The 24715-nt window shown below is 43.6% G+C and overlaps 2 protein-coding genes across 2 annotated transcripts in view; both read left to right on the top strand.

The window, feature by feature from the left end:
* PLEKHB2 (pleckstrin homology domain containing B2) overlaps window positions 1-24715 on the top strand; it is a 472273-nt gene that overhangs the window by 354527 nt on the left and 93031 nt on the right. The window lies entirely within an intron of this gene.
* ARHGEF4 (Rho guanine nucleotide exchange factor 4) overlaps window positions 1-24715 on the top strand; it is a 215410-nt gene that overhangs the window by 156504 nt on the left and 34191 nt on the right. The window contains exon 5 of the mRNA XM_061378901.1: window positions 7537-7676. Within this exon, the coding sequence (XP_061234885.1) occupies window positions 7537-7676 (140 nt within the window). The remainder of the gene's footprint in view (window positions 1-7536; window positions 7677-24715) is intronic.

The following is a 24715-nucleotide window of genomic DNA, read 5'->3' as shown; positions in this document are numbered from 1 at the left end:
GGACTGGGGGGCAGCTCTCTGCCACATGTCTGCAAGGCAAAGCAGACCAAGCTGCAAGCGCATAGCAAGTGGTAATGTAGGAGTCGGAGCTGCAGAGCTGTTCGTAATCTGCATCTCTCATCCCCATAATTATCTCCACTACCCGAGAGAGCTGAGAACTCCCTTAAGCCTCCCTTGCAAGTAATTTAGATTCTAATAGGGATTCAGAAGTCCTGAAACCTGAGTGGGTGGCTCAGTGCATTATTACTGATGAATGTTACCCTGGGTGATGTGCCCAGCAGAACCACAGAGGACCAGCACTCAGCCTTCCATCCAAGAACTGCGTACTTTTTGTTTTCGAGCATGGATTTGCTCTTTGCCTCAGCTAATTGGGAACTGGTTTCATTCACAACAGCAATTCCATTTGTGGCATTATACCAAAATGTTAATTGGATCTTGTTGAGTCCTTTCCCTTTTTAATGTTTCTTTAAAATGGAAGTGACAAAGCTTGCTTTCTGCACCTAAACATTTCCGGCCTCTCCTCCCCAGTCTACATTTTTCCCTCAAAGGTTCACTGAATGCAGTTTCAATATGTGCTCAGAAATGTCATTGTGAAGACCATGCCTTTATGAGGTGTGGTTTTACAGGCCCATGGCCTTGGTTAGGGTGGGGGGGAGTTGATGGTGGTTGTTGTGTTTTGTGGTTTTGGTTGGTTGGGATTTTTTAATGGCTTTTTGTTTGTTTCCCTCCCCCCCTTCTCCCCCCACCCCCCCATGATGAAGCTGATACTAACTGGTCATTGTTCCCTTGTTGCTAATTCCCTCCCAGACTTCCCTCTTCCTGTTAAACTGGCCCACAACCATACGCAACTATAAGCAGAATGATGTGAGAGGGTCCATCAGCGCAGTAAAGAGATGGAGAATTGCACTGCTGGGGCAGAAGTGGGATGACATCACTCTGATGGATTTTACTGTGGCAGCTGCATAGGGACCTCCGTATATCAAGCAGCTGATAAATGAAGCACGTAATTCAGGACAGGGCTGATGGAGGCTGCAGCACTAGTATGGCAGTTGTTTCTAAGGGAGGTGAGGGTTTAGCAGTTCAGATTGGGCAAAGAGGAGGGTGGAGGGGCTCTTTTCACCTGAGCAATGAAGTCTGGGTTTGATTTCCCCACCCCATGCACCCCTTTTGTTGGTTTATCATCTTAAATCTCTTGAACTGCTCTCTTCAGCAGCTGCAGCACTTCCTGTGGGCACTGTGCACAACCACAGCAGTCTCTGCTCTGTGAGGCAGAGGGAATGATGTTGTTAGCTCTGAATTAATTTGCTCTGTGAGTGTAAATCAGGCTTCTACTGTTATTTTGGTGAACTGTTTTAAATGTCAGTGCTGCAGAGGCAAAAGACTTGTGGATGTGGTACTGAAAAAGCACACTGGAAAGATGTGCCCCTGGAAAGATGTGAACCTGGAGTTTTCTCCGAATCAATTCACAAAAGCTGTTCCTTTTGTCATTAATATAATGTGCGTTTTAATAAACTATGGATGCTCTTGGCTTTAGAAGCTGTCTGTGACCAGCATGGGTTTCTGTCCTGTCTTATCCCTAAAATCTGTAAGCCATGAGTCAGGTGAAAACAAGTAATCAAGATTTTGGGGTAACTGCCCACTTTTTTACTTTTGGGGTAACTGCTCACTTTCTGTCAGTCCTGGGTCATAGTTTAGGCTTCTGACCTGGGCATGCAGCTGGAGCTCCTCACCAACAGGGACCTGCTGGGGTTTATTCCAGCTTGAGACCTAAGTCTGTGTGACTTTGAGAGATCTCTGTTAAGAGGCTCTGTTAGATCTGGGGCTGCGGTGCCTTTTCTAGCAATTTCTGCTGTGATTCTCCAGTGAGAGGATGGGATTTACTTATTCATGGTTGTGGTAGTATTTTATTTTCAGCCACAAGAACTTGTGTTTGTTAATTCCTGGCACTTGGAATGTATTAAGCAGGTTCATCCTTAGAAAGGAGAAGAGCTCAGACATGGTGAACCGTGTCACCTGTACTAGGTGACACCACTTAACCGAACTCTGGACTGTGGTTAATAATTGTGTTCAGTCTGTGACCTTCAGTCAGAGACAATCTGAAGTTCTTTTGGTTTCCTGCTGGCTAGATGAACACCACAAGGCTTCCCTCATTTTTCCCTCCCTACCATCTTCTCTTGGTTAGGAAGATCAAGCCTGTGCCAGTGTAACCTAGCTGCTTTGCTTTTCCAGTGTTGCATAGGCTTGCTTGTGGTTCCCAAGAATACAGGCAGCTGCCTCTATGCCTCTCAAATTATCCACAGTTACTTACAAGTAGGATGCAGCTGGTGGGCTCATAGTTGTACTAGTGTGTGCTGCGGCCGTTGCATGGCTTGTGTCTCACTGCAGGCCCAGAGTGCTCTTCTGTGTGAGAGCGCAGAGCTGACAACAGTTCCAGTGGCTTTCTGATGAGATGGAGAGCTCTGTAACTGTGTGACAAGTACCTCTCAGGGTTGCTTGGCATCAGCCTTTTGCATTGTGTCTTCAGCAAGGTGGGGGTACAAGCAGAGCCAAGCCATTACCCTCCCAATGCTGACTGTTTATGCCTGCATCCCAAAGCCTGTAGGAAGGTGTAAGGGTGAACCCATATATCTTCTTCTTCTGGAACACTTTGATCAAGCTTTATTTGATTCTTACAGAATTTTTTCCTCTTGTTTTTGTGATTGTCCTTGAATGTAGCCTAAGTGCTGTCTGCTCAGGCACTTGAATGCAGACTTCCTATGCCAGTCGCTGATTTAAGTGTCATTTTTTAGTATGACTTTTGCTGCTTCATATCCTCCAAGTATCTCTTCATGGAGTCAGGCCCTTGACACCTTATTCTTTATTCAGATGCATTAAAAAAGGGGTTGTGTGACATTCTTTTATGATCTACTATTGCTAGAATTATCCATCTGCTTTTGTACTTTATGACATAAATCATGAGCTCGGGCTTGGAGGAAAAACAGTGTAAAGCAGAGTTGTAATAACTTGCATGGAAGGTTGTAGTACTAAATTGTGGTGACAAACCCCTCACTCTGTTCCTATATATAGGGTTTGTTGCCACATTTAGTGACAACATCAGGACACCTGTGTCAAATACGGAGAAATCTGCTGGAGTAAATTGAATGCTTGGTGTTAACTTCCTGACAGAATACTGTTCTTTGGGCTGCCTGATTGCCAGGGACAGATCAGATCAGGGGTTTCAGAGAGGCATGGAGAGGGCAGCTGTGACCATACCAGTGGATTTCAGTGTTAAATGCAGCTGAGTATTGCAGAGGGAGGCAGGAATGAGGTTACTATACAGCATAGTAGTAGTTGCCTGTCTCACTAGTACTGTGCTCTTGAGGATGATAGACTCTTTCAGCAATCTCTGTTAACTTGCCTTTAAAGCCTTTTGTATAGTGCTTGCTTCTTCTCTAGCTGACCTAGTTTATGTTGTGCAAGTTGACTCACTATCTACATTAAAAGCCTTCATTCTCCTACTTTCTTGATGGATTTCTAGTGCAGTGGGTCACCACTCCAGGCTATTTATTTATTTATTTGTAATAACGTTTCATGTAAGCTGCTTCAGAGCAAATTCTTATTTTTAATTACTTATATTCTTCCCTGGAACATTACTTGGTTTGACAAAACATATAATGATTATCTTGGGCCATTCTTCCTCAAGGATTGAGAACTTTTGTGTGACTATAAGCTGTGTTTTTTGGTGAAATACATCTATGACGACTCTTGTGCCAGGAAAACTAATCCAAAATGCAGTAGCAGGTTTGGGGACTGCAGAAAATGGATGGGCTTGGTAATATCAGAGAAGAAACAGATCTCTAGTAAAAGCAAACATGGCTTTCAAGGCACTTAGCAGACATATAGAGCATTTTAAGTAATATAGATAAATATCTCCCTGGAGCTTTTGCTTTTTCATCTAAGCACACATGAGAGAACAAATAGGAAAATGGGAGGGAAACAAAAGCTTTAAAAATGTCAATGAATAATTTTTCAAGCTGAAAATTACTTTTAGTGGTGAAAATAGAAGCTGCATCAAGTGAAAGCAATGAAGCTGTGTGTAAAATAAGGGGAAAGACTAAGATCAGAGGGATGCAAAGAAAGTTGTGATTTAAGTGATTAATTCCCTTCTTATAAATGATTTAATCTGATTTGTTCTTAAAGAGCATTTTAAATTTGTTTATGTTGCTGCACTAATACACTGGAAGGTGTTCATTATTATCAGGAAATATTTTTCAGTGTATGAGCAAAAAGTGATACTTTGATGCTTTTAAGGTTATTTTTTTTTTATAAGCAAACCATGGTAATTCTGCATAAAATGATAATATCGGGGCATTTCAGCTGGTTTTGATGTTTTTATGAATGGGCTTTATATGCAACCTATGGTACTGGCATGTATTTGGTAGAGAACTTCTGTATACTGATGTGCTAGAGCAAAACTATGAGACTGCCTAATATTTTGTGAAATGTCACTTAAAGTTGAGTAGTTGGGTAGTTACTTCCAGAGAAAATTCTGCTTTAATCAGAAGCTCATATGCACCTCCATGTCATGAACTGCCTTCAGTATAGAGCTGACTTCCAAATTTAGATGACTATGTCTTTTTGCTGTGTTATGTGTATCTATTGAATTCAAAGCATAAACAGTCAAGTATTTAGTTCAAAAATAGCTTATTCTCCAGTTATTTTGATGTCAAGTTATTGCACTGAACTCATATCTGCAACACTGAATTTACATCCCACCGTAACTAATAAAAATAATCAAGTGATGCAGCCTTGATAAAACATCACACGTAATAAAAGCATTGATGGGAACAATCTTTGCAGGTCTTGCTGTAACCTCTGACAGCACTTTACTTTGTGTTACTGGGGAGCTTTGCTCTCATTAATAAAAAGCTAATAAACTAATGAACCCATAGGCAGTTTTTCTTGGCATGTTGATGCAGTTAGGCTCCTAAGATGCACTTGCATTATGGAGTGAAATGAGGGCTTAAAAACAAGCCTGTGTATCCCCAGACTCTGATGCTGTTCCTTTCCAAGCTGTTACAAGTGCAGGTTCAAAGTGTCCCTGTTCTGCAGACAGTTTGAATGTGAGATCATCTGTAACTTGGACAGCCAAGACTCACCAGGAGACCTGATAGCAGTATCCGTTTTCATTCAGTTCTACTGTAACTGTGTTGAGTCTGTTAAACTAAAACTATTGACTGTGTCACGTGTTCTTCTCTGCATCTGATAAAACACAGGTTCTCCCCCTCTTCTGCACTCTGGTGAGACCCCCCTGCGGTCCCAGTCTGGAACAGCAGCACAAGAGGGGCATGGAGCTGTTGGAGTGAGTCCACAGGAGGCCACGGAGATGCTGAGAGAGCTGGAGCAGCTCTGCTCTGGAGCCAGGCTGAGAGACCTGGGCTGGTTCAGCCTGGAGAAGAGAAGGCTCCTTAAGGGGATACCTTAGAGCAGCTCCAGTGCCTAAAGGGGCTACAGGAAACCTGGAAAGGGGTTTTTGACAAGGGCCTGTAGGGACAGGACAAGGACAGTGGCTGACGGGGGGGGGGATTTAGATTAGGTATAAGGAAAGAATTCTTTACTGTGGGGGTGGTGAGGCCCTGTCACAGGTTGCCCAGAGAAGTGGTATTTGCTGTAACTTGAGGAGAGCTTAGGAAAAGGTTCCTGCCTGTGAAAACAGATAAAGTGACTTTTTCTTTTGTGTAAAGAGTAGAAATGCTGGATTTTTATTTCTCTGAGGCTTATGCTTGTTGAAACCTCAGTGCTTGTTCTAAGTACCAGCAGCTAACCCTTGATTATCTGTAGCTTATTTCAGGGTGTGCTAAGCAGTATAGCCCTCCTGTAGTGATAATGGATACTTATGTAGCAAACACCCTTTTAAGGACAAAAAGGGTTTAAGTTCAGTAAATGTGTGGACAAATAGGAACATGAATTTTTCTTCCCAAGGCTGAGAGTTCCCTTGGTCTGATAGGATTTGGTAAATCACAAACATCAAGGTGTGAATTGGCAGACATGAGCTTGTCACCTGGTCAAGTTTCCTGTGAAAATGGCAATCATAGAATCATGGAAGAGTTAGGGTTGGAAAGGACCTTAAGATCGTCTAGCTCCACTGCCAAGGCTCTGTCCAACCTGGCCTTGAACACCGCCAGGGATGGAGCATTCACAGCTTCCCAGGGTGATGCATTCCAGTGCCTCACCGCCCTAACAGTAAAGAACTTCTTCCTTATATCCAATCTAAACTTACCCTGTTGAAGTTTTAACCCATTACCCCTTGCCCTGTCACTACAGTCCCTAATGAAGAGTCCCTCTCCAGCATCCCTATAGGCCCCCTTCAGATACTGGAAGGCTGCTATGAGGTCTCCACTCAGCCTTCTCTTCTCCAGGCTGAAAGCCTCAACTTTCTCAGCCTATCTTCATACAGGAGGTGCTCCAGTCCCCTGATCATCCTCGTGGCCTCCTCTGGACTTGTTCCAACAGCTCCATGTCCTTTTTATGTTGAGGGCACCAGAACTGCACACAATACTCCAAGTGAGGTCTCACGAGAGCAGAATAAAGGGGCAGGATCACCTCCTTCGCCCTGCTGGTCACACTGCTTTTGATGCAGCCCAGGATACGGTTGGCTTTCTGTGCAAGCGCACAGTGAAGCTGGCTCATGTTCATTTTCTCATTGACCAGCACCCCCAAGTCCTTCTCCTTGGGCTGCTCTGAATCTCTTCTCTGCCCAGCCTGTAGCTGTGTCTGGGATTGCTCCAACCCAGGTGTAGGACCTTGCACTTGGCATGGTTAAACTTCATGAGGTTGGCATCAGCCCACCTCACAAGCATGTCAAGGTCCCTCTGGATGGCATTCCTTCCCTCCAGCGTATCAACCGAACCACACAGCTTGGTGTCATCGGCAAACTTGCTGAGGGCGCACTCAATCCCACTGTCCATGTCAGCGACGGAGATGTTAAACAAGACCGGTCCCAACACTGATCCCTGAGGGACACCACTCGTTACTGGTCTCCACCTGGACATTGAGCCATTGACCACAACTCTGTGTGCGGCCATCCAGCCAGTTCTTTATCCACTGAGTGCTTCACCTATCAAACTGATGTCTCTCCAATTTAGAGACAAGGAAATGTTGTCATGAAATCACATTGGTGTCATCTTTGCCCTGCACGTCTTTTTCAGAGCCTGTTTTCTTATTCTTGATCTTTTCTTTGCAACATGCTTTTCTTTGCAACATGCTTCCCCCTCCCCCCCCCCCCCCCAGCATCATACTTTCCAGTCTAGAGAAAGATACAATCATTTATGGTAACAGAACATGAATGGAGCCAAATTCTATGAAAAATGGGCATGCACCAGGCTAGAATTGTGCCCTGAAATTGCATATATAATTTCCTTGTCTTTTTTTTTTACCTTTATGCTGTTACAGTGTCTGCCAAGTGCATATAATTAAGAGATATATATATATATTGATCATAACAGCGTTGCTGTTGTTCTTGTGGTCTATACTAATTTGTTCTTTTTGCTTTTGCAGTGATAACTGATGGGGCGCTGGATAAGACAGCTCTAACAGATGATGTGGGCAGTGAGGAGGACCTGTATGAGGACTTCCGGAGCTCCAACCACCGCTACGGTCACCCTGGGGGAGGAGGAGAACAGCTTGCCATCAATGAGGTACTCAGCTGGTTGGTTTCTGACAGGTTGGAGAAGGAAAGATGCTGGTTCTTTTGTGAAACATAAGAGAGGTCAACAACCAAACTGATAATGGCGATTTGGAAGGGGCTTCAACAATCATTTACTGGGGGTACCACTTAAAACTGGGTAATGACAGGGTCTGGGCCTTCCGTTAGGGTTTTGTCCCTGACAGTAGAGAACAGTGGTGCAAGGAAATGCAGAGCCACCAGTCTTGGGCAGATAGCTCTCCTTTTAGGTGTTTTTGGAAGAGAAATTTAAAACCATCAGCAAGTAGCCTGGCCAGGTCTGTTGTGAGACATGAAATGTCGTATGCTGAAGGCATAAAGGGAATGTTAAAAAAGGAAATAAAATAATATTGGTCTATATATGTCTTTATTGGTAGATGTGAAGGGTGCAAAGCTTCATGTAGGTTTGGTCTTCACTGCTTCTTCCTGTACCCCAATAAATTCACTCTAGGGATATGAAAGACTTTCCTTTTTAGTCAGTGCTTTTAGCTATTTTATTTTTTTTATAATGTTGACACCGATTAGCTTGAGATCAGCAATTTAAAAACATACTACTTATTTTAACTGATGCAATGATCAACATACGAACAAGATTTAAAAGGTTTTGTTTTTCTGCAAAAATATGGTTTTGTCTAATGCGTGACATGCATGACCTTCACAAGATGAGAAGGCAAGGGTAAAAGATGTATTATGTTTTCTTGTGGCTAAACTGTAACTGTTGAACTGAGGCTCTATGCCTGTGTGTTTGATATATGTAAGGATGGTATGTTTGGGGTCTGCAAAGGCTCCCACAGTGAGAATAACAGCTTTTGACAAACAATAGCAAATGCTCTTCTAGCAGTTTTCCTGCTCCCAGGGCTCAGAATCCCTGACTATGACCTTGGGTGCCTGGGGTGAGGAAGAGACTTGCTGTATTTTGTTCTGTATTTTTACATCCAAGGGCTATCAAACCATGGCCAGAGCTTTTTTTATTTAACCTCGTCTGTTTTGGGCTGTTGTCACTGCAAGCAAACTTTAGCCGAACACCAGAAAACCTTGAGTTGCATTCTCCCATATTTGCCTGGTGTGTTTATGAGGGAGCCTTGGTTACTACTATGAGAGTCAGCCCACAGTGTGCACTGAGTGGGGTTTTTCTTCCTTCCCTTTTTGGTCCTTGCCTTGGTAAGTTTGTTACAGTATCTCTGATGTGAACTTCTGAATCTGTGAGGCAAGAATTTTACATGAACAGACATGTTAAGTGTTGGAATTGAAATATGTCAAGTAGCTGACCATCAGAAAGGCATATCTTCATCTTGCCTGCTGGACCCAAAGCCTGAATATCAATTAGCCTTTGCAGTTTTCCACAGCAGTGCTAGGAGTAATGTAGGGTGAAAATACCAATGTCCAACGTTTGGTCTCATTTTGTGAGTAGTCTTGTCTTTGTTTTGTTGTATTCAAAATAGTATTTTATTAGTTGTGGATAAGGAAACTATGGTAACTGCATTATTCTTAGTCTTCTTGGAAGAAGCAGCTTTCAAATAAACAGAGAAGGTTGAAATACATTTTTAAGGCATTTGGCAGACCCAGTGTTGCATTAAAAAGCAAAACAGCCAGCCACTGAGTTCTAGCTCATTTTGGATCAAGAGAAAATGCTTTTGAAATAAAAAAGAAGCCTTTCATAAAACTTAAAAAAGAAAAAAATACTGGCAAGAAAACTAGAGGGATAAAGAAAAGCTGAGAAGGTTATATAAAGCCCACCTAAGAAGATCAGCATGAGAGCATGTAAAAGCCAAGGAAAGTCAATCAAAAAGCAATAATAAGGGTTTGGGATGGGAAAAGAGGCAGGGAAGTAATTTTCTTGGGGTATCTGACATTTGTTCAAATGCATTCTTTCTGCTCATGGAAAGAGACTTAGTGTTTAGATTGGACTTGGAGTTTACTTTGTGTTTGTTCCAGATGAAGACCCTATCCTTGTGTCTTTTTGCTTCCACAGTCTAACTGGGTAAAATGTGGTGAGAGAAAAATCTGTATTGCAGAAGCATTGTGGGTCTTTCTTGTCATTACATACAGGACAAACAGAGCTTCAAGCTTTATGAAATGTGTTCTATGTAGACTGAAGTTGAGAACATGAGATATTAAGCATACAAAAATCCTGCCTGCCCAACGCTTGAGTGATAATGAGGAAAAACTATAGTGCTTATAAAGTAATTGGCCTGGACAAGTAGGCTCAGGCCTGTTTGCTTGGAAACATCTGATGTGTACAAAGAGTTTGTTCTGTCTTGCTGAGTGAAGGGTCTGTATACTTCTGTGCTTTGAAAGAAATGCTACTGCAGTTCAAGACGTGGAGTGTTTAGCCCCTTGTAGCCCAACATGTGCAGTGCTGTCTTGTGAAAGCAAAGCACTAAATGTTTCAGAAGTAACTGCCAGACTCCCTATTTTTTCCTTATCTCTTATGGTTCTGTGTTTGATAAGTTTGGAATTTAGTATGTGAACTCTTGTTCTGTGAGGAAGAGCGCGACTTCATTGGCTTCAGCAGGACAGGATTTTTGTATAGGACATGTACCACTGTCTTAGGTTTTGAAGAGCCAATATGTATGTTACGGATGTTTGTGCTAACCAGCATTGTTAAAAAAATGCAATAAAGCTAATTGTTTCCAGCATATATGTTTCTGATTGAACAAAGTAATTCAAATAGAAAAATCTTTTAAACTGACAGAAGGGAGATTTAGATGAGACATTAAAAAGACATGCTTCCCTGTGAGGGTGCTGAGGTGCTGGCAGAGGGTGCCCAGAGAAGCTGTGGCTGCCCCATCCCTGGCAGTGTTCAAGGTCAGGTTGGACACAGGGGCTTGGAGCAACCTGCTCTAGTGAAAGGTGTCCCTGCCTGTGGCAGGGGGTTGGAACTGGATGAGTTTTAAGGTCCTTTCCAACACAAACCATTTTGTGTGCTCAGGAAGTGGCACAAGCATCTGCCACATGCAAAAGGCAGCAGATCCTGCAGCAGTCCTCTCTTTGTCTTACTGAGCAGTGTATAACTGGGGCTATTGAGTCTCTAAAGCATTATTCTTGTGCTAAACTCTTTGATCACTCGCTAAGAAGTTGTTCTAGGCTCACCCAGTGCTCCTCCAGGCCGCCTTAAGCAGCAATAGTATTTTTTGTAGCATTTCTCACATTATCTATCTACATTCTAATTAATAGAAATCTCTTGTGTACTACATGAGGACAAATTTCAAAAGACAGAAGAAATGTTAAGCTAGTACCGCAAACATTACCATACCCTTATGTACAGAATAGGTTGAAAAAGCTATGTTCGCAACAGTGTTCCAGGCTGAAGACAGAATTAGAATAATTCATCGTGTGGAAGCAATATATAACTAATCTGGGATAGGAGATTTATTACTATTTTTATGTCTTAATATATTGAGCATATTGCTCTCCCAACTGATACTAAATTGAATAGAAACCAGTTAACAAATACCACCCTCCTTCTTGTTTTTTATTCTTTTTTGTTGTTGTTGTTATTGTTATTTTCAGAAGGTTTAATTCCTTATTTTCTGTCTTCAGTATTTCTGCAAACAAGGTTGACAACTTTGGTCCAGAGCAGCAATTATGATTTATTTGCAGAGTTACAGTATAAAGCCCAGTGCTGCCAAGGACAAGAAATAGTGTTCCCCCAAAGGATATAAATCTTTACTGGATCCTAGTTTTGTTCCCAAGTGCTTGCGTAACTCTGTACAGGGCTCAGATATGAATATTAAGAGTATGGAGTCAGAATTGTAGCTACTTTTACTGCCTGATGGATATAGTTTTTACAGTTCTAGGGTCTGCAAAATTCTAAGGTTGTTTCAGGGGCTTTTTGCAATGGATTTAAAGCAAATCCATGTATTAAAATACTTTGTAGCAATTATGACCATCAAATATGAGGATCAGGAGATAAGTGGTCCCAGGGGTCACCATAGCCGTATTTCTGTTTTCTGCCATGGGCAGCCATGGCTTCTATGAGCCAATTCCTCTGCCCTCGACAGCGTTAGGTCTTGATCATCCTCTGCCAGCAGGCTGGAGATGAAGAGTGAGTGATGGAAGCCAGGGTAGCTCCCTCTGCAGTGTGGATTATCCTCCTCTGAGGAAAGACGGCCTGTAGTGACAGGACAAGGGGGAATGGTTTTAAACTGACAGAGAGGAGATTGAGATTAGACATTAGGAGAAAGGTGACATTCAGTATGAGAATGGTGAGGCGCTGGCACAGGGTACCCAGAGAAGCTGTGGCTGCCCCATCCCTGGCAGTGTTCAAGGCCAGGTTGGACGGGGCTTGGAGCAACCTGCTCTAGTGGAACGTGGCCCTGCCCGTGGAAGGGGGTTGGAACTGGATGAGCTTTAAGGTCCCTTCCAACCCATGTTTCTCTAAATAGCCCTATTAACGTGATACTCATCAGGAACAAAAAAGAAACCCCAGGCTTAGCTTAGTTCTTGGGGGAGGAATAACGCATGGGGTCTGTCACAGTTTTAACTCCTGAACAAAAACTGTGAGGTGATAAAGTGGAAGGGACCCTGCACACACATAAAGGAGTGTCTGGGTTATGGGGTCAGTCTCTGAATGGACCTTATTCTACCTTCCGGGAGCCAGACTGAAACAGCAGAATAGGATAGGTAGCCTCTGTGTTTCACCTCTCTGTAGGCATGAGTGTATCCCCATACACATACTGACATGTTTAAGGAGGGGAGAGTACTGCCCAAACTGTCATCTATGGCTGCAAACCAGACCTGAATACAACACTCAAAGGAAATAACTGGAGGCAGCATGATGGCTTTGGAGTTCTTATATCAGCCCTGCCAGCTGTTAAATTGTAAAGACTCTTAACAGCTCCTGTTAACGCTTGTTAATGACAGCTTGTGACTATTAGGGCACTCTTTAATAATATCTGTTGTTTGTCGGCATTAAATGTTTTCCTGTTACTAAGGTGCAGAGGGAGGCTTGGCTCCACAAATAGTTTTCCCCTTGGAGAAAAAATGATCCAACAGTGCTATAACTCCTGAAGCTACTTGTGCCAAATCACTTCAAAGCCCACCTGTATTTTATCCAGTCTGTGGTGCTCCCCACTACCTAAAGAAAACATGGCATCTACTGATGATACTGATCACAAGAGGTGGCTGTTTCTTTGTGTTGAAGGCTGCAACCACCCTCCAATGCTTTGGCATCCAGTTAAGAGATCTTTTAATCCACACCAGTGGCATCGTACCCTGTTGAACTAAGGGTTACATTGCAGAACGTCTTGGCTTGCTGCCTGCCACTTGTAGTGTGAGGACCATTTACCAAGACGCCAGTGAGATTGTCAAAGCCTTGCTCTGCTACACTAGAGTTAGTGTAGCAGGCTGGCACCAACTCTCTGAGGTCCTCATGGTCTGTACCTGCTGAGACCTCTCACATGCACCCAATCACAGGCTTTCTAACCTGCTATCCTTCAACCAGTGCTGCCTGCAGGACCTGGTTGTGGCACACACATGCATCATAAAGCCCTGTGCAATAACAATCAAGGATGTGTCTAGGTGAAAATGAATGATTTCACCATTTGTGTGTAAACTGGGAGCCTTCCTTTCAAACCTGCCCTCTGATACAGAGAAGGGCCTTGGCCTTGTTGTATCTCACTAGCTATTCTTGGGAGCTCCTTGTTTAGGTTTTGGGGATCCTTGGTTTGGTACCTAATTCTCCACAGCTGTTCTGTGGGAGGAAGAAATTAGAAGCACTTCAGTGTTTGCACCCCTTCTAAGACGTGGTTTCAGAAGTGTATCATAAATTAAGCAGCAGTTATTCCTGGTTGAAATGGTAGCCTGATGTTGTGCTGAGAACTAGTCTGTTTGCAGGGTCTTGGTGTTACAATTCACTCTGCCAAAGTCTTCATTTTAAAAATAGTTTCTGGGATGTCCGTGCCCCAGTCCTCTAGTTCAAGAAACACCTGTGATGTAGAACAGCACAATAAACAGCACAAAGATTTGCAGAGAGGAGGGGATAAAGAAGGAATGTGTCAGAGTAGGAATGCTGGATAAAGGTTGGTGTAGAGGTTGTTTGCATAGAAACAGAGGAGTGAGTTTATCTGGTTTTATACCATACTTGTACCTCAGGCACCTCTCAGCATGGTTTTGATATCAGAACATTTCTTGGATTTGTTCTCCTCTCTCCAAAGCCTGATGTAGAGCAGCTCCTCTCTGCAGTTTTGGTTTTTTTTTCCTAATCCCCAGAAGACATTTGAACCCAGTGGTGGAAAACAAAGTCCTTTCTGGCTCTTCTGGCCTGTCAGAGAGCACGGTTAATCCCTCAAAAGATCTTGCCTGGTAGCTTCAGCTGTGTGGCCAAGGCTCCATGGCCTGCACTTGGTAAACTGAGAGCAGAGTTAGCAGCAGGTTCAACCATGTTTTAATGCAGTGAAGGCATTGGCAGATTCCTTGTAGTGTTATGTTACCACTCTGATAAAAGCAGCAAAACTGTGGAAGCTGTAGAGGGAAGAAAGATAAGTGAGAGCAGCCAAGCTGCAGAAGTGCCAGCCCCGCTTTTCCTGAGGCTCATGGAAACACTGCCCCTCACTCTGGGGGTGCTTGAGGCCAGCCCTTGCTCAGTGCCCTCAGCGTGCCCTGGGAGAGCCACTGTTGAAGTGCAGGTCAGTCACATGCCTGCCCCTTGCCACAAAAGGAGGAGATGCTGCTTGCATTAACCCCACTACTCCCACACTGGAACACACACACTCTGCGGGCAGGCACACACAGCAGCCTTTGTCCCCAGGAGTGTGGGACTGACTGACACACCTCCCCATGGCACATAATTTGTCAGGCTTGCATTGAGTTGGAAGTGTGATGAGGGCCTCAGAGGACAGGAACAGAGTGGTGCTTCTGTACAGCAGTTGAATGTCAAGTTCAGCCTATTTCTTGCAGTTCTGGATTGAGGGGTAGGTGCAGTTGTAGGGAATGGTGAACTACAAAGGTGTTGATATGAGTTATTCTTTTCATTCATACTCCTAGCTGCTTTTATCTGTACTCTTTAGAGAGGATCCTGCTTCTGGCTGTTCCACTGACTTGCCACTGGCAAGTCTTCATGTCAATGGGTTTTTTGTGAAAAGAAAGCAGGCTGCTTGAGTTATCCAGTATGGACTGAATGTCCTGTTTTGTTTTTTTTCCATGTTCCTCTGTGCCTAATGTATGCTTTGCTAGTAAAGCAGAGCAGCACCTTGCTCATTTACTTTTGGGGCTATCAATTTCCCATCCTTGCCTTGCAGATCATTTTGACAGCCATTTACCAAGTTTGCTTCTGAGCTTATTTTAGACTCTGACTAATTTCTTGGTCAGTGGCACAGGCTCTTGGAAAACAGCCCACCGAGACTTGTTCTTTGGGGTATGTTGTTGTGCTGCATTTTTTCCAGCCTGCTGGCTCTAAACCAGAGGTATAAGGAAAAGGTGGCCTCAGAAGGCTGCTTGACTATATAAAGTTTCTGCCCTGCTTTTCTGTTGGGCATGGCATAAGATATCTAGCCTGTTTCCTACTCACAGTTTGTGTATGCCTTTTACCCTCTCATAGCTTTTCTTACACTCATACTCCATGGAGATTGTTATTCTCCTCAGCTCTCCTTTGGCTCCTTTAATTGCCTCAGAAGACAATGAAAGAGGATCCTCAAATTAACATTATTACATGGCAGCTTGGTAGAACTTTACAGAGCTGTTACTTGTAAGCATTTTTCCTGTTTTCTACATCCACAAGACTGGTATATTCTGTAAGAGGTGAGGAGGCTGAGCAATCAGAAGTGTCAACACTGCTCTGCAGCTAAAGGAACCTTGTGCTCATACTTTATAATGTGTGGGCTCAACAAAATGTGCCAGACAGCCCCAAATTGAGTGGCTTTCTTGAAAGCTCCTGTATACCCAGAAAGAAAGAAGTCTTATGGTCTAGAAACAAGCAAAAAAAAAGTAAGTCCTGTCCCTGTTCTGTGTCACCCCACCACCACCTCTTAGAAACTCTCACAGGGCTTACTTACCTTTTAGTGGTTCTTTGGCTCTGTAGACTATGCATCTTTGTCTGCTCCCTGTTAGTCACCGCATTAATCTTGTCACTCACCTTGCACTGTTATTCTTCCCCTTCCCATCCAGACTTTTCACTGCTTCATTGCAGCTTCCTCTGTCCTTACCTGCCTGCTTCAGGTGCCACAACTTTATTCGTACCAGTTCCTTCTCTCCTTTCCCTGACTTTCTCAGAGTATTTATCTGCCTGTTTCTCCCTTATTTCTCCGTTCATACCCACATAGTGCCCAAATGAAGAGCATTCCATGTCTTTGTTATCTGTGGCTGTCAAATGTTCAGGATATCAAAATTAAAGCATTAAAATAATTTCTAGGACCTCCTGAACACCACCTCACTTGGTCACTAAGGATGTTGTTACCACTCTGTCTGTTCCTCAACTCTGTAAGAGTGTCATCTTCTCTTCTGACCCCTTTCCAGCGACTGCATTCAAGCTGTTAATCTTGCCAGGTCTCTACGATGCATCATTTCCTTTCTTATCTATCTGTCTGTCTTACCATATCTCCTATTTAGTTTGTCTTTATTTCAGAGCATCACTAATAGAGCATCCTTTGTTCTGCCTGTGTCCAATCTTGTATTGGAAAGATCTCTTTTCCTGGGCTATGACATGGACTGTGCCGGCCTGTCTTTGCTTCTCTCTGATTGTTCCTTGCTCTACCCATCTATCATAATATGCATTGTTTTATTTCCCAGGCCATTCTTGTATGTATATCCCTTGCCTGTCATCTGTCATCCAGTATTGAGAGAAGAGTTTTCACCCTCAGTCAAACCCAGATGCATGTCCAGCACTAGTCACATCCACCCTGGAAATGTGTCATCTACTGCGTGTGATGCTGGGTGTTCCCATGCAGATACCTCCAACATATTAATGGTTACTGTTGCTGTTCTTGAAACTAAAACTTGTTTTAGGAGAGCTTGATTTTCTACCTTTAGTAGAGTCTGAAAGCAAAAGACTGGTTGCTAAGCACATTCTGTACATTTTTTCTTAGGGTTTCTTTTATGTCTTTCTTTTTTATTTTGTAGTAAGGGGTGGCTCATCTAAATGGCTGCTTTCCTTGCAGTATACCAGTGTGGCCGTGCCTTAATCTATGCATTGCACAAAGAAACTGTAAGGCCAGTTTTCTTTCCATTGATAATTACCTCCTGAATCTTAGGTCTCAAGAAAGAGAACAACTTGTAACGTTTTGGCAGTATTACATGAATAAACTCTCCAAGGAAGTACTGTCTATAAAAGCTGTGTGGTTTTAAACCTTGCAGTACTAGCTAGAAAAACATGCAGTGAGAGCAACTGTGCTCTAGTAAGAGTGTTACACACTGTAAAATTCAGAGCAAATTGTGGGCCTCTGACAGACTGCTTTCTGTTTTAGAAATACATGATCATATGCAGCTTAAGAAGCTGTACTTGTTCTGATGCTTCCTGGCTGTGGCTCAGTAGTGAATGACATCAGTTAGGGAGGCGTTAAGCCGCAGTTGTTACTGAGGGTTAATTCAATGTGTAACAGGGTAGTTGCGTAGTTTGGATGCTGGGCAAAGTGGTATTTGGGAGTTAAGGAAACTTGGGTTTCCTGGATTGATTTGCAGGTAGGAGTGCTTGCCCCCCTCTTAATTTCATTCTCAGCCCTTCTTTTCAATTGATGAACTGAAAACCTAGCAGAAAGTTTTTCATTGAATGTCCACTCAGAGCCTGGATTCTTTTTTGAAAGATGCCTTTGAAATGGTTCAACAGGTAGAAGTATTTTCATCACCCAATTAATGAAATAGAAAGTAATAGAAGCTTCTTCCTCTAGAAGCTCTTCATCAGTTGTTATGAAAAGGGCAGTAATAATTCAGTGATTTTTTTATGTCAAAGAAAGGTTGAAGGGGGAGAAACCCAGTCATGTGGATGCAGGTGAAGTTTGTTACTTGCGCTGTTGAAGGTTTCTGTGTGTCGTGAACATCTTCTCTTCCTCTCTAGTTTTGAATACACAGCATCCAAACAGCACGTGATGCCAACTGAAGGGACAAGGGAGTTCATATTTGTGTCTGTGGCTGCATTGGTGTAAAAAGAGAGTAATGCTACTTCAGAAGATACCCTATTTAGGAACAACTTGTAAGAAGTTGGCATTTGCATAGTGTGTTTGCATGTGTCATGAGTTAACCCCAGCAGGCAGCTAAGCACGATGCAGCCACCATACAGGCACTTGCTAATTCCTCTGCAGTAGGATGGGGGAAAGAATTGGAAAGGTACAAATGAGAACTGGTGGGTTGATATAAAGACAGTTTACTGGGTAAAGTAAAAGCCACACATAGAAGCAAAGGAAACCAAGGAATTCATTCGCCACTGCCCATGGTCAGGCAGATGTTCAGCCATCCCCAGGACAGCAGGGCTCCATAATGTGTAACGTGGGAAGACAAACATCATCACTCCAAATGTCCCTTTTCTTTCTTCTTCCCCCAGCTTTATATGTAGCGTGTGACATCATATGGTATGGTGGAATGTCCCTTGGGTTAGTTGGGGTCAGCTGTCCTGGTGGTGACCCTCCCCCAGCTCCTTGTTATGATTTGCTGGTGGGGTGGTGTATGAAGCAGAAGAGGCCTTGGCTCTGTGTAAGTACTGCTCAGCAATAAGTAAACCATCCCTATGTGATCAATGCTATTTTCAGCAGAAATCCAAAATGCCGCCCCATAAAAAACCCAGCTGAAATCAGTGCAGCATGGTAAGCAAAGCTCTGTTGATCAAAGCGGGCAAACAAACCATGAGCCAGCTGCCTGGTTTGTCCACACTCTCTGCCCTGAAGGTCAGTGTGGCTGGCAAAAAGTATGTGTCTGTATGAGATGGGTCGAATCCAGGCTCAGTTCTAGCACTTCTGTCTTTGTTAGTTGTTAGTATTTTGACATGTTTTTCACCTTGTTGAAGAGAGGGTGTTGATAAAGGACCCAGTTAGAGTGTCCTTTTTTTCCCTATGGTGATATTCAGAGCACAGTTTATTTTGCGCCTACAATACTGATACATTCTTGGCTTTAGGAGGAGTTGAATTGTGTGTCCTGTACTTGTAGCAAGCACATCCCTGTTTGTGCTAAGTCCTGGAAATGTGCTTTAGCATGGTATCTAGCTTGCAATTCAGAGCCTTGCTTTTCAAATCTACTTTCCTGTGAGAGGTGGTGGGGCTGGCCCCTCTGAACAGTTGCCCTTAGGCACCTCACTCTTTGCTTTCCCAGTGCACTGGATATAACTTCACTGCTTGTCTCCACAGTTATTTATTTGCTTGTTCTACTGAAGCACCTGTGTTATTTATTACAGTTATTAATTTTTCACGTTTATGTACATAAGCCTTTCAGTTCCCAGTTCAGCTGTGACAATATTGAAATGCTTTTTTCATCTGGCAGACAAGTAGTCTTGCTTGTATGCTCTTGGCCTGCTAAAACAGACCCCATTTGGTGCACATGCAAGCAAAGTGACTAGTGATTCGGCGAAAACTCCAGGAACAAATTTGCCAACAAAGTTTCAAGCTGACAAGCAGGTATTCTTTATTGCAGCACCAGGAGACACAGGGGATAGCTCCTCCTAACATATGTCCCCCAGTTGCCATACAGGCCGTCCTTTTATAGTCCCTGGGCATACATACATATTCATGAGGCTACATATGGATTACATCATTTTCCAGAAAGTTCCTGCATGCGTACTGAATTGTGGTGGCGGTCTCTGAGGGTCGTTTACTTCTTCCAACAATCTTCATCACTTCTGGCAGCCTTTGAAGCACGTGCAGTAGATGCACATACCAGCCTAATTGGTTCGTTAGCACCAGAGACATAATAATCCTCCTATCCTCCTACTTATCAGTTAGTTTAACTGTAGCCCATCCTGGACACCTGTGGTTCCCAGATACTCCTTATCCCTGTGTCCTGTTCTTCTAGATTGTTTTTCTTAAAACTATGTCAACTATGATGATTTATCTTGTAAGAATTCTCAGTATGTTCTCTAGCTGTACTCTATTTTTTTTACCTCAGTAATTTTCCATTGCTACTGTTACAAAGCCATCAAACTTAACATTAATTAAAACTAATTCTGAAGGTTTCTATATTCCATTTTGTGATTTTGTGCCCCTTTGTCTCAAATTCCCCCCTTTTTCTGTCCTTTTGCATATTCTTTTGCAACATTTTATATATTACCGTTACCATCAAAAGTCTTTTTGAAATAATTTCCCATTTCTACTTGGTGCTTAATTTCATTCCTTTTCCTATCTTCATAATTTATCATAGACCATTTACAGCACCAGAGGGAACATTGTATCATACCACAAGTAATCAATATTAAAATAATTAACACCAATATTCCTGCAACCAGTTGCCTCAACCAGGAGAGATTGGGTAACCATGAAGTTAACTTTTTCCATATTTCTTCAAAACCACAGGAAGTGTCATCCATGGCCATTTCATGAAATATCTTAGTTTGTTTCCAAATTTCCTCCAGATCTGTTTCAATTCTGTCACTTTAGTCTGTATAGGAACAACAACTTTCATTGATTATGGAAGAAACCCCTCTTTGTGACGCCAGTAACATGTCTAGAGCCATTCGGTTTTGTAATATCACCTTAGATAGGCTAGTTATCTCTTGTTGTTCTGCCTGGATTATATCGATGTTTTTACTTTCCATTTCCTCTATAGTTGCTGAGATATTTACAATTGTCTTCTCTAATTCACTTACTGCCAAAGATGGAATTAGGCCTTTTACAAAACTATGAAATGCAGTGTGCCGTTCAATAATAGGGTTAAACCCTTGCTTAATTCGTTTAGCAAAACTTCTAATCCAGGTCCTGGAAGGATACCTGTTGATGATAGTAAAATTGGGTATTAGAGCACCTAAGGTGCATGCCCCCTTCCAGTTGGGGGGTAGAGTCTTATAAGCATTTTTCCCAATTTTTCCACAATACCATCCTTTCCCTTTAGGAATGGGCCACCACTGAACTACGATACCATCTATATTAATTACAGTATCACAGTATCACAGTAGGTTAGAGATTGGAAGGGACCTCAAAAGATCATCTAGTCCAATCCCCCTGCCGGAGCAGGAACACCTAGATAAGGTTACACAGGAACGTGTCCAGGCGGGTTTTGAATGTCTCCAAGAAGGAGATTCCACAACCTCCCTGGGCAGCCTGTTCCAGTGTTCCGTCACCCTCACTGAGAAGAAGTTTCTTCTCAGGTTAGTGGAACCTCTTTGCTCCAATTTACCCATTCCCCTTGTCCTTCATTGTTTGCCACTGAGAAGAGCCTGGCTCCATCCTCGTGACACTCCCCTTTATATATTTATATACACTAATAAGGTCACCCCTCAATCTCCTCTTCTCCAAACTATAGAGACCCAGCTCCCTCAGTCTTTCCTCATAAGGGAGATGCTCCACTCCCTTAATCATCTTAGTTGCCCTGCGCTGGACTCTCTCCAGCAGGTCCCTGTCCTTTTTAAACTGAGGGGCCCAGAACTGGACACAATATTCCAGATGAGGTCTCACCAGGGTAGAGTAGAGGGGAAGGAGAACCTCTCTCGACCTACTAACTACCCCCCTTCTAATACACCCCAGGATGCCATTGGCCTTCTTGGCCACAAGGGCACAGTGTCGGCTCATGGTCACCCTGTCGTCCACCAGGACCCCCAGGTCCCTCTCCCCTACACTGCTCTCTAACAGGTCGTTCCCCAGCCTATACTGGAACCTGGGGTTGTTCCTGCCCAGATGCAGGACTCTACACTTTCCCTTGTTATATTTCATCAAGTTATTCCCCGCCCAGCTCTCCAGCCTGTCCAGGTCCCTCTGGATGGCAGCACAGCCTTCTGGTGTGTCGGCCACCCCTCCCAGCTTAGTGTCATCAGCAAACTTGCTGATAGTACACTCAATTCCCTCATCTAAATCGTTGATGAATATATTAAATAATACTGGTCCCAGTACCGACCCTTGAGGCACTCCACTAGATACAGGCCTCCAACTAGACTCTGCCCCATAGACTACAACTCTCTGGCTTCTCTCCTTCAGCCAGTTCACAGTCCACCTCACTACCCGATCATCCAGACCACACTTCCTCAATTTAGCCGCAAGGATGCTGTGGGAGACCGTGTCAAATGCTTTGCTGAAGTCGAGGTAGACCACATCCACCGCTCTACCATCATCCATCCACCGTGTTATTTCCTCATAAAAGGCTACAAGATTGGTCAAGCACGACTTCCCCTTGGTGAAGCCATGTTGACTGCCCCTCATAACCCTCTTATCCTTGATATGCCTTAAGATGGCACCAAGGATAAGGTGTTCCATCACTTTCCCAGGAACGGAGGTGAGGCTAACCGGTCTATAGTTACCCGGGTCCTCCTTCTTGCCCTTTTTGAAGACAGGAGTGACATTTGCCTTCCTCCAGTCCTCAGGCACCTCTCCCGTTTCCCAAGACTTGGTAAAGATGATGGAGAGCGGTCTAGCAATGACCTCAGCCAGTTCCCTCAGCACCCGCGGGTGCATCCCATCTGGACCCATGGATTTATGGATATCCAGATTGCTCAACTGGTCTTTAACCCATTCCTCATCAACTAAGGCAGACCGCTCCGTTGACCTATCTTCATCCGGGGTCTCAGCGGTACAGGGCTCTTCAGGACTGCCTCCAGCAGAGTAGATAGAGACAAAGAAGTCATGCAGTAACTCTGCCATCTCTGTATCTTCTGTCACCAGGGCACCCGTCCCGTTCATCAGCGGGCCTACATTGCCTCTGGTGTTAGTTTTACCTGCCATGTATTTGAAAAAGCTCTTTCTGCTGTCCTTGACCCCTCTCGCCAGCTTTAATTCCAAGGAGGCCTTAGCCATCCTAGCAGCTTTCCTACATCCTCTAGCAGCAGCCTTATATTCTTCCCAAGTGGCCAGCCCTTCTTTCCATGACCTGTAAACTCTCCTCTTCCACTTGAGCATACCGAGCAATTCCCTATTTAACCACGCAGGTCTCCTGACCCTCTTCCTCGACTTCCTACGTGTCGGGATGCTCCGATCTTGAGCTCGGAAAAAGCAGTCCTTGAACGTCAACCAACTATCTTGGGCCCCTTTCCCTTCAAGCAGCCTAGCCCACTGGATTTCCCCTAGCAATCGCTTGAAGAGGCCAAAGTTTGCCCTGCTAAAGTCCAGGGTTGCGATTCTACTTGCTATTCTACTGACCCTACCACACAAGATCCTGAATTCTACCATCTCGTGGTCGCTGCAACCAAGGCAGCCCTCAACCTTCACTCCTTCAACCAGACCCTCCTTGTTAGTGAGGATGAGATCCAGCAGCGCACCTCTCCTGGTTGGCTCATCCACCATTTGCATGAGGAAGTTATCATCCATACACTGGAGGAACCTCCTGGACTGCGGCTGGGTTGCCGAGTAGTCCTTCCAGCAAACATCAGGGAAGTTAAAATCCCCCACGACGACCACGGCCTGTGACTGTGAGGCCGCTGTCAGCTGCCTGTAGAAGGCCTCGTCAACTTCCTCACCCTGATCCGGTGGCCTGTAGCAGACCCCCACAACAGTATCGCCCCTGCCAGCCTGCCCCTTAATTCTCACCCACAGACTCTCGACTCGCTCATCATCTGTCCCCGGACAGAACTCAACGCATTGTAGCTGCTCTCGCACATTGTATGATTGCAATTTGAATGGTGACCTACATCTGTGGCATTTAAACAAGCAAGATTTCCTACCCTAGTTCCTGGTGTGATACATCTTTGTGCACAGGTGTAATATTTATTACCTGGGTTAGGATTAACTATTCCAAATTTTAACCTTTCCTTCAAATACAGATTGCTAGTGTTCACCCACAGATTTGTCCATGAGACAGTGTTAGGAATTGGAACTCCAATTAATGGGAGATCCAGGCTTTCTCCTGATATAGGCAACTGTGCACACACCCAACAGTCACTACAATTAAAAATATTAGTAACATTCTGCACTAATTTCAGGTATAAGTTCTGGTCCCAAGCTTGTGCGCCAGTTATCATATGAGTCCAAATTATGACCGATGCAATTTCATGTCTTCTCTGGCTCTGATGCTTTCTTTATTCTTGAATAATGTATCCAAGCAGGTTGTTCCTTTATCTTCACTGCTGTAAAGGTGGTCAGTAATATCTGGTACAGTTCGCTCCACTTCTCCTGTAGAGGATCTCCTGAAAAATTCTTAACATAAACCCAGTCTCCAGATGTGAAAGGGTGAATTAAATAATCCAAACCTCTTGCTCTTGTCCCTACTATTCTCTTATTTATCTCCTCCAGTAGTTTTCCCAGATTGATCAGGAACTGTCAGAGATAGCCTTCTCCCTCTTCCTGAAGACTTTCTCCTTTAAACTGGGACTGATATGATCTTCCATACAAAATTTCAAACAGGCTAACCTCTTCTTTCGACTGAGGTTTAGTTCGAATTCTTAATAGAGCCAGTGGTAAACCTTGGTACCAATATAAATTCATTTCCTGACATATTTTACTAATCCGTTATTTGATCAGATGAACCATCTTTTTTACTTGCCCACTGGCCTGAGGCCTGTATGGAACATGTAGTTGCCAATCAGTTTCTAATTTTTTGCTAATTTCTTGTAACAATTTTGCACTAAAGTGTGAACCTTGGTCAGAAGAAATTGCCTCTGGTATCCCAAAATGAGGTATTATCTCGTTAAACAGTGTTTTAATCACTTGTTTTGCATTATTTATTCTACAAGGAAATGCTTCTGGCCAGCCTGAAAAAGTATCCGTTAACACCAACAAATACCAGTAACCCCCTTTTCTTGGTAATTCAGAAAAATCTATTTACCACTGCTGTCCCGGATAACTTCCTCTCCCAATTGTCCCAATTTGATTTCTATTTTCAGTCTTAGGATTATTCTTAAGACATGGCTGACATTGTTTTGTCACTAATTAAACTGTGGTGTATAGATTCCTTCCTACAATTTGTTTGTCTAAACATTTATACAAAGAGTTGCTACCCCAATGAGTTTTATTATGTTCTTCC

Source organism: Neopsephotus bourkii, unplaced genomic scaffold, assembly GCF_033783945.1.
Source record: "Neopsephotus bourkii isolate Nb327-2 ecotype Australia unplaced genomic scaffold, CSIRO-AGI_Nbou_v1 NB_1768, whole genome shotgun sequence".
Taxonomy (NCBI): Eukaryota; Metazoa; Chordata; class Aves; order Psittaciformes; family Psittacidae; genus Neopsephotus; species Neopsephotus bourkii.
Note: the sequence above shows the minus strand (reverse complement) of the source record. Positions and strands in the feature narration are given on the sequence as shown.